Source organism: Anolis carolinensis, chromosome 1 (genome assembly GCF_035594765.1).
Source record: "Anolis carolinensis isolate JA03-04 chromosome 1, rAnoCar3.1.pri, whole genome shotgun sequence".
Taxonomy (NCBI): Eukaryota; Metazoa; Chordata; class Lepidosauria; order Squamata; family Dactyloidae; genus Anolis; species Anolis carolinensis.
This window is the reverse complement of record NC_085841.1, coordinates 361,701,434-361,712,088: the sequence shown is the minus strand read 5'-3', so window position 1 is coordinate 361,712,088 and position 10,655 is coordinate 361,701,434. Positions and strand designations below refer to the sequence as shown.

At 41.2% G+C, this 10,655-nt stretch overlaps 1 protein-coding gene across 1 annotated transcript in view; it reads left to right on the top strand.

Moving 5' to 3' along the window:
• Positions 1–1,086: 1,086 nt before the first annotated feature.
• The window catches only part of samd4a (sterile alpha motif domain containing 4A), a 160,577-nt gene continuing 151,008 nt past the window's right edge, over positions 1,087–10,655 (top strand). Inside the window, exon 1 of the mRNA XM_003227821.4 lies at positions 1,087–1,285. Within this exon, the coding sequence (XP_003227869.3) occupies positions 1,090–1,285 (196 nt within the window). The 5' untranslated portion in view covers positions 1,087–1,089. The remainder of the gene's footprint in view (positions 1,286–10,655) is intronic.

The window sequence follows — 10,655 nt, the reverse complement described above, 5'->3', positions numbered from 1 at the left end:
TCCTCTTTTCTCCCCAACAGTTGTGAATACTTCTCCCTCCCTCTCTCTGCACTCAGAGGGTTGAGGAATGTTGCGGCTGTGGATGCTCAAGGAAGCTGCTGCAGCCGCCCCGAGGAGGAGAGCCAGAGCAGGCGACCGAGACGGCTAAAATAAACCCAGACGGAGCCGAAAGGAAGGGGCGAAAATGGGAGAAGAAGGAGCCCTATGAACACCACCACCACCCACCCTTGCACCTTGCCGCCTTTCGCGTACATCGCCGTGCCTTGTGGAGACGTATCCCCGGTGGAAATCCGCTTGACGGAACCACCACACCTATTTGGGGTCTGTGTCACCGTTGTCATCCTTCCGGAAGGAATTTCCACCAGCCTTTGGGAGAGAAAGTGTGCCAGAGAAGAAGGACGAGAAGAGCCAACTCAACCTCAATTGCAAACATCTCCAAACATCTCACTCATTCCTGGTTGCCACCGTGCCCTTACTGCATCTCTGTGTCATACTTACCGTCATTTCGGAAGGGATTTCCACCACACTTTGGGAGAGAAAGTGTGCCCAAGAAGAAGAAGAACCAAGTCGACTTCAAGAGCAAACGTCTCCAAAACATCACTCTCATTTGTGCCATAATTGCCAAAATAGACTCGGAGAAAGAAGAAGAAGAAGGGTCACCAATTTGTGGTCCGGATTCCTTGTGCTGTGTCACCGTTAACATCGTTTTGGAAATTTGCTCCGAAACATCACTCTCATTTGTGCCATAATTGCCAAATTAGACTCGGAGAAAGAAGAAGAAGAAGGGTCACCTATTTGCGGTCCGGATTCCTTGTGCTGTGTCACCGTTAACATCATTTTGGAAAGGATTTCAAGTAAGCAACTACTGGTTTTTAGAAGGCAAAGTGTGCCCAAGAAGAGCCAACTCAACCTCACATCTCTCTCATTTGTGCCATAATTGTAATATAGACTGGAGGACGAGGAGGAGGACGAAGAAGAAGAAGGGAGTGGGTGGGTGGGGGTTTGATACAACAAAACCTTCCCAAGATATTTGTTCCTACCTACAAGAGTTTATTCTTCTGCTGTTAAAGAGGTATACCGCACGCAACCATGATGTTTCGAGACCAGGTGGGAGTTTTGGCAGGTTGGTTCAAAGGCTGGAACGAGTGCGAGCAGACCGTGGCCTTGCTTTCCCTGTTGAAAAGAGTGAGCCGGAGTCAGGCCCGATTCCTCCAACTCTGCCTTGAGCATTCCCTGGCTGATTGCACAGAGCTGCACGTTCTGGAAAATGAAGCCAACAGCCCTGGTAAGTTGCTCTTTTCCTTGGCTCTCTCCTCCTTTCCTTCCTTCCTTGCTGGCTCCCACCCTCCCTTTGCTTTGGTGCATCCCATCCCTTTACCAAGCCTGCATTGATTATCCAAAAGGATGGTGCAAACCTAGCTTTTAAAAGGGGGAGAAACAGAGCTACTACCTGTGGGTACGGATTCTCCTTCCCAAAGCAAAAGAAATACAACGTTGATTTGGGAAGCATCTTGCAACTGTTTGCATCCAAAGGGAAGAAAGAATGTTATTTTTGTCTGTTACTGTGTCAGATTCTGGAGATGTGAATGGTAGTCATTTTCCTTTTTTCTCCAGCCTCCAGTGCAACTTCCTGCCCCTATAAGTAAGTCAGATCACGTAGAGTCTGGAATTTTTAAGGCTTCTTTTTTTTTTTTAAAGGCAGTGTCAGTTGCTCTGCCTTTTTGGTCGCATGCGTGCGAGGGGGGAAAAAGCTCTTAAAACCCAGATAATTCTTTTCCTTTTTTAAAAAGGGGACAGGGAAGGCGAGGATCTATTTCCCAGCCTCTAAAACCCCCCATAGCATTTGTGCATTTATTTATCTGGTGTCAGTTTTTAGCCCTTCGGATATCGCCTTTCACAAGAAGCCTTGGTGGAAATATCTTTTCAGCCGGAGCTGCTGCTGCCGCCGCCGTGGTGTGTGTGTGTGGCATTGGCAGTACGCTCGCTGCATAAATACATGCTGAATCAGACGTCTTGTCGTTATTAATGGAACTCTTGTGTGCATTAAAGGTTGGGCTTCCTAAAGTTGTAAGGCGGTGCTTGGAGGAAATGAGAATCATTCTCTCTCTCTTTTTTTGTATTGTGTGTCATCAGAAGAAAAACTTTGGCTCTGTTGGTGTCTTTGAGCTACAATTGGATTGTCTTTGGCAAGGCTGGCTAGGATGATGGGAACTACCGTGTTTCCCCAAAAATAAGACAGTGTCTTATATTAATTTTTGTTCCCAAAGATGCGCTTATTTTCAGGGGATATCTTATTTTTCCATAAAGAAGAATTCACATTTATTGTTGAACAAAAAAATGAACATTGATTATATACTCTACAGTAGTTGTCATCACAAACCAGCATAACCAGACAAACTGTGAATCCTATCAATAATTTCTTGTTACTACAGTAGAGTCTCACTTATCCAACACTCGCTTATCCAACATTCTGGATTATCCAGCACATTTTTGTAGTCAATGTTTTCAATATATCGTGATATTTTGGTGCTAAATTCGTAAATACAGTAATTACTACATAGCATTACTGCGTATTGAACTACTTTTTCTGTCAAATTTGTTGTATAACATGATGTTTTGGTGCTTAATTTGTAAAATCATAACCTAATTTGATGTTTAATAGGCTTCTCCTTAATCTCTCCTTATTATCCAACATATTCGCTTATCCAACGTTCTGCCAGCCCGTTTATGTTGGATAAGTGAGACTCTACTGTACCATTATTCCCATGTATAACAAACGCTTATCCAACATTCTGGATTATCCAGCACATTTTTGTAGTCAATGTTTTCAATATATCGTGATATTTTGGTGCTAAATTCGTAAATACAGTAATTACTACATAGCATTACTGCGTATTGAACTACTTTTTCTGTCAAATTTGTTGTATAACATGATGTTTTGGTGCTTAATTTGTAAAATCATAACCTAATTTGATGTTTAATAGGCTTCTCCTTAATCTCTCCTTATTATCCAACATATTCGCTTATCCAACGTTCTGCCAGCCCGTTTATGTTGGATAAGTGAGACTCTACTGTACCATTATTCCCATGTATAACAATCTATGGTACGTATGTTTACCGATCCTGCATCCTGTAATGTTCTGTTTGGCGGGCATGTTTCCAAAAAAAAAACTTTGTTAGGTCTTACTTTTGGGGGAGGCCTTATATTTAGCAATTCAGCAAAACTTCTACTAGGTCTTATTTTCTGGGGATGTCTTATTTTAGGGGAAACAGGGTAGAATCAAACTGCTATGCAACCACCAACTCGAGTCCCTATATTGGAAGAAAGGTAGAATAAAACAACCTAAATAAAAATAAATTGGTTCCACATCACCATCATATTCCAGGTACCTGTCCTCCCACATGTCCAGATATTTGGCACTGATGCATAAAGGTTGAGATGCCTTCTTTTTAACTACCCTGTTTCCCTGAAAATAAGACTTCCTCTGAAAATAAGACCTAGTAGGGGTTTTGCTGAAATGCTAAATATAAGGCCTCCCCTGAAAGTAAGACCTAGTAAAGTTTTTATTTGGAAGCATGCCCGCTGAACAGAACACCAGAGCATGCAGGTTTGGTGATTGTTGTACATGGAAATAATGGTAGTAACAAGAAATTCTTGATAGAATTCACAGATTGTCTGGTTATGCTGGTTTGTGATGACAACTATTGTACAGTATATAATAAATGTTCATTTTTTTGTTCAACAATAAATATGAATTCTTCTTCATGGAAAAATAAGACATCCCCTGAAAATAGAACCTAGCAGATCTTTGGGAGCAAAAATTAATATAAGACACTGTCTTATTTTCGGGGAAACACAGTACATGGGACTGATGTCAAAGATCAGTGTCTATTTGGTGGCACCAAAGGCTTAAGAAAGCTTGGCGTTTACTAGGGTGTTTTCAGTGTTGCTTCACGGGGATTATTTAGCAATGTATACACAGGTTGAACACTCCTTATCTGGAATTCTGAAATCCAAAATGCTCCGAAATTGTCCACATGTGATGCCTTTGCTTCCTGATGCTTCAGTGTACATAAACTTTGTATCATGCACAAAACTGTTTAAAATATTGTGCATAGAATTACACGTGGGCAGTGTGTTACGATGTGTATACCACACATACATGAATTTTGTGTTTAATCTTGGCTCCTATTCCCAAGATATCTCAATTTTTGCATACATGCAAATATAGGGTTTTCCAAAACCTGGGTGGGTGTAAGGAATCCAAAACACTTTTGAGACTAAGCATTTTGGATAAGAGATGCTCAACATGTGTGTGTGTGTGTGTGTGTGTGTGTGTGTGTGTAGAGATTATACATACATACATACATACATACACACACACACACACACATATACACATAGAGGTACATCTATGTGTATCATCTCACAAATTCCACAGATTGTGTATCCATGGATTCAACCAAACACAATTCTGAGACTAAGCATTTTGGATAAAAGATGCTCAACAGTACATATGGGTGCATATATGTGTATCATCTCGTTGTATCCACAGGTTGTGTATCCACAGATTCAACCAATCACAGCTTGATTTTTTTTTAACATTCCAAAAAGTAAACCTGAATTTTCATTTTATGTAAGGGTCACCATTTTATTACACCATTGCATATAATGGGATTTTAGCATCTTTGGATTCTGGGTATTCATGAAGGGTCCTGGAATCTAACCCCAGAAGATATAAAGAGACCACTGTATATGTCTATGTTTGGATATGTGTATGTGTGTATGTACTATATATATGTATATATATACACACACACACAAATATATACACACACTAGCTTTGCCCGGCCACGCGTTGCTGTGGCTTATGGAAATCCTTTGTTGGCCAGGTGGAATAGCAGTGAATAGCCTTGCAGTCTCAAAGCCTGGAGTAGCTGGTGTTTTTTGTTGTGTGAACATAGAGGCATGGATGAGGGGTTGTGCTGCCAAGTTTAGTGTTTCTGGGATGTGTAGTTTTGTTGTTTTGTCCTAGGTCGAAATTTCATTACCCTTTTATATATATAGACTAGCTGTGCCCAGCCACGCATTGCTGTGGTGAAGTATGGTGGTATGGGAAATCAGATAATCTGTATTTTATAGGTAGTGTGGAAGAGGCCCAAGTGAGGCCTAACTCTGCCTGTCCCCTGGGGTGAGTGGGTTGCTAGGAGACCAAGTGGGCGGAGCTTAGCCTTCTAACTGGAAGCAATTGGATTAAAAGCAATTATTCCTCTCCCTCTAATTAGGACTTTATTTTTCTTTTCTTTTTGTTGTATGAACGTAGAGGCATGGATGAGGAGTTGTGCTGCCAAGTTTAGTGTTTCTGGGATGTGTAGTTTTGTTGTTTTGTCCTAGGCCGAAATTTCATTACCCTTATATATATATACTAGCTGTGCCCGGCCACGCGTTGCTGTGGCGAAGTATGGTGGTATGGGAAATAAAGTATTGAGGAATTGGTGGTAGTTAAGGTAAAGTGTCCCCTGGGCTGAGTGGGTTGCTAGGGGACCAAGTGAACAGAGCTGAGCCTTCTAACTGGCAGCAATTGGATAAAAACAATTATTCCTCTCCCTCTAATTAGGACTTTATTTTTCTTTTCTTTTTGTTGTATCAACCTAGAGGCATGGATGAGGGGTTGTGCTGTCAATTTTCGAGGTTGTGGGGTGTTTACTTTTGTTGTTTTGTCCGCTGCTGTGATGCCATCACTCTTTTATATATATAGATAGATATATACACTGACACATTCACAGACAACATATAACCTTGGCAAGTGGTGGCATCTATAGCAATGGAGAAGGTGGAAGTGATTTCATCGCACTTTCTCTTCCCTGTGATAAAAATGTGGCTTGTTGCGGAAACAAGGATTGGAGATAAAGCTTCAGTGGAGGCACCTTTCCCAAATGGCAATAACTCTTCCAGGAGTGGATTTCCCTTCCAAGTGGGAGATTTCTCATGCTTCCTGTTGTCTCATCCCTGTTTGTAACTCAAGGGGCTGCCTATAGGAATTTCCTAGTTAGACTACTGCAATGTATTTCATGTGAGGATGCCCTTGAAGACTGTTCAGAGGCTGCAGCTAGTGCAAAAGTTGCTGTCTGGAAGATTGCATGGAAAACCTTTCAAATCGGCTTTAAAGGGGTTGCCTGGTCAAAACTCAAAATGGGTTGTGATTTCATACCTGAAGGACTATCTCCTCCTATGTATTCCTACCTGTCCCTAGCCTGAAATCTTATGGAGACTCTGCGTTCTATCTCGCCAAGGGAGCAATGCATTTTGGAAAGACACAAGAGGGTTTCGGCTCCTGTGACATATTCTTTATGGAACACTTCCTCTTTGGATGCATCTGCACTGTGGAATTAACGCAGTTTGACATCATTTTAAGTGCCATGGCTCAATGTTGTGGACTCCTGGGAGTTGTAGTCTTCAGTGTCCAAAGTTACACCGGTGTTATTCTGGCACCAGATTAAAAACACAGCTTTGGAGACCTAATTGGCTTCGACCCCAATCTCCAAATGCCTTGATGTTTTCGGGGTGCTTTATTGTCCTGCTTTAACTTGTCAGGCTGTTTACACAATTACTACATTTTCAGAACATTTCAACCAGTTTTACTGTAGACTGCCCCAAGATTGCGTGAATTTGGGATATTTATTAATATTATCAATAAATAAGCGAAAACATATGCCAGGTGCCAGAACCTGTCCTTAGAGGGGTTCATCTTCTATCAAATCCCAATATATCCCTTATCTGAAATACTCCTAAATTGGTGGCTGGGATAGGGACACCTTTGGGTTGCTGTGAGTTTTCTGAACTGTATGACCATGTCCCAGTAGCATTCTCTCCTGACGTTTTGCCTGCCTCTGTGGCAAGTATGCTCAAAGGATCTGTTAGCAATGAGGCAAATTGAGAGGCAAATATATACCTGTGGAATTATGTCCAGGGTGGAAGAAAAAATCCTTGTCTGTTTAAAGCAAGTGTCAATGTTGCAATTAGCAAGCTTGAATAGCATTGAGTAGCCATGAAGCTGCAAAGTCCTGAGTCCCCTCCGGGATGAGAAGAGCAGGATATAAATGTAGAAAATAATAAATAAATAAATAAAGTCAATCAGTGAGGGTATCTGCATAGAGGTAGCCTGGCCTGTGTTGCCTGGAGGCATCCTCTATTTGGGAGATGTTAGCTGGCACTTGATTGTTTGCTGTCTGGAGTTCTTTTCTTTCTGTCTCTTTATTTTCTGTCTTGATTCTGGTGGGTTTTTTTTTAAACTCTGGTACCCGGATTTTGTTCATTTTCATGGTTTCCTCCTTTCTGTTGAAATTGTCCACGTGCTTGTGGATTTCAATGGCTTCTCTGTGTAGTCTGGCATGGTGGTTGTTGGAGTGGTCTATAAAACTTCTGGTGCATGTGTGAGTTTCTGAATGATAGACACTGAGTGTGTCACCAAGGAGAGATTACTACAAGTAGCGGATTCATGGCAGTTATGCTTCGAAATCTATTCATCCTGCGTGCGTCTTGACAGGTGAGTGCCAACCACACAAAAGCCTGATGAAGAAAAACATGAGCCAACAATGTAACATGGTAGCTAAAAAAAGCCAATGAGATTTTAGCCTGCATAAATAGGAATATAGTGGCTAGATCCAGGGAAGTTATGTTACCCTTCTTTTCCGCCTTGGTCAGACCACACCTGGAATCACACTGGTCACCGCAATTGAAGGGAGATGTTGACAAGCTGGAATGTGTCCAGAGAAGGGCGACTAAAATGATCAAGGGTCTAGAGAACAAGCTGTATGAGGAGCGGCTTAAAAAGCTGGGCATGTTTAGCCTGCAGAAGAAAAGGCTGAGAGGAGACATGATGAGGGCCATGGATCAAGATGTGAAGGGAAGTCTTGAGGAGGAGGGAGCAAGCTTGTTTTCTGCTGCTTTGGAGACTAGGACATGGAACAACGACTTCAAACTTCAGGAAAGGAGATTCCACCTGAACATTAGGAAGAACTTTGTAACTGTGAGAGCTGTTCAGCAGTGGAACTCTCTGCCCCAGAGTGTGATGGAGGCTTCTTCTCTGGAGGCTTTTAAACAGAGGATGGATGGCTATTTGTCGGGGGTGCTTTGAATGCAGTTTTCCAATCCAAATGTACAAGCTCACATTTTCCTCATTCTACAATATCTCAAACACATCACGTTGCATACAATCCAACAACAACAACAACAACAAAAAATCAAGAACATCCCCAAGCATATTTCCCATCAGTCTTTTAACTTTTCCATTGCAACTTCACTATACATCTCTCCACTACACACCCTTTATCTACCTATACATGTTTTATTTTCAATATTATTATTATTAATTTATAATTCAAAATGTATAAGTATACATTCTTTCCTCATTTTACAGTATCCCAGACATATCACATTGTATGCAATCCAACAATAAAGAAAAATCAGAATCAAAAGATCTTTATGCATATTTCTTATCAGTTTTAGACTTTTCCATTACACCTTTTTATCTACTTATACATGTTTTATTTATTATTATTATTATTATTATATTTTATTTTATTATGACACAGCAAACAAGATAGATATGCTGGATTTCATATCACAAAATCACAAGTCGAACACTTCCCAAGTGTCTAGGACTGTGTGATGTATTTTCGGATGATGCGCACAGATCCCAGTAGGGTGGCCTTTTGCAGTTGGCAGATCGTAATTTTGTCAATGTTTATTGTTTCCAAATGCCGGCTGAGATCTTTTGGCACGGCACCCAATGTGCCCATCACCACTGGGACCACCTGTACTGGTTTCTGCCAGAGTCTTTGAAGTTCAATCTTGAGGTCCTGAGAGCGGCTGAGTTTTTCCAGTTGTTTTTCGTCAATGCGACTGTCACCTGGGATGGCGACATCAATGATCCAAACCTTTTCTTTTCCACAACTGTGATGTCTGGTGTGTTGTGTTCCAGAACTTTGTCAGTCTGGATTCTGAAGTCCCACAGTATCTTTGCGTGCTCATTTTCCAATACTTTTGCAGGTTTGTGATCCCACCAGTTCTTTGCTGCTGGGAGGTGGTACTTGAGGCATAAGTTCCAATGAATCATTTGGGCCACATAGTTGTGCCTCTGTTTGTAGTCTGTCTGTGCAATTTTCTTACAGCAGCTGAGAATATGATCAATGGTTTCGTCGGTTTCCTTGCACAGTCTGCATTTTGGGTCAACAGCTGATTTTTCGATCTTGGCCTTAATTGCCAATATTATATTATTATTATTATTATTATCGTTATTATTGTTATACATTTTCCCCCTCTTCCCTTCCCCTTATTTTGTGCCACCTTCACCAGGACCAGGAATGCATTTTTCCTTCTTCTTGGCAGGGGGTTGGACTGAATGGCCATGAGGTCTTTTCCAATATACATAAAGCCTACATATTGTGCATAACTATTGAGTGAAAATGACACATTTTTGTATGCTTAAACTCTCCTGTTGATAATACACATTTAGATCTACACGAAGAGGGCTAAATGGTGTCTAGAGATGTGTCTACACCAGGCGTGGGCAAACTTGGGCCTTCCCGGTGTTTTGGGCGTAAACTCCCACAATTCCTAACAGCCTGTAGGTGCCTGTTGGTGCCTTGCAAAATATTAAGAATTGTTAGCTATGGGGAGAATTGCTGGGGAATATCTATCTCTGAGCCAATGCGGAGAAAGCTGAGACTTCTCAGTTGTGGCCTCCTTTTTTGAGGAATTTCCTTCTAAGAAAGCCATGCTTAGGGGTCAAAATAGTTATCATAATATTTGTAAAGTTATTGAAAGCTGCTGCAGTAACATCTTATTGTTTATTGAAAACTCATAGCAGGGATCCTACATTATTAAGAAGAGATGACCATGACCCGGGCTGTGGCGCATGCTGGAGAGCAAGCCAGCTGCAGCCAGCTGCAATGAATCACTCTGACCAGGAGGTCATGAGTTCGAGGCCCGCTCGGAGCCTGTGTTTGTCTTGTCTTTGTCCTATGTTAAAAGGCATTGAATGTTTGCCTATATATGTAATGTGATCCGCCCTGAGTCCCCTTCGGGGTGAGAAGCGCGGAATATAAATGCTGTAAATAAATAAATAAATAAATAAATAAATATTGGACATATAAGGTGACCTCTTAGAAGAGATATTGGCAAGGAATCCTGAGATATGGCTTATTATAATAATCGAGTTGGAAGAGACCACAGGGCCACCCAGATCATTTATACATATGCCTTTAGGTACAGTAGATGTGTTTATTAGGTGAGTTTGCAAAACTGTATTCAAAACAGTTTTCAATAACATAATTGTGCAGTTATTGGGCCTTCGGTTTAATTCTGTGGTTGTCAGTAGGATATATTCAATAAGAATATAGTGTTTAGATCTAGGTAACTAATAATCCCACTTGATTCTACTTTGAACAGACCTCACCTGGATTAGTCCTGGGCATTGCAATTCAAGAAGGATATGGACAAGATGGAAGGTGTCTGGAGAAGAGAGACCGAAATGATCAAAAGTTTGGAAACTTTTGTCCTATGAGAGGTTTAATCAGTTGGGTATGTTTAGCCTGGAGAAAAAAAAATATTGAGAAGGTGCATGATAGGTAAAGGTAAAGGTTTATCCTCT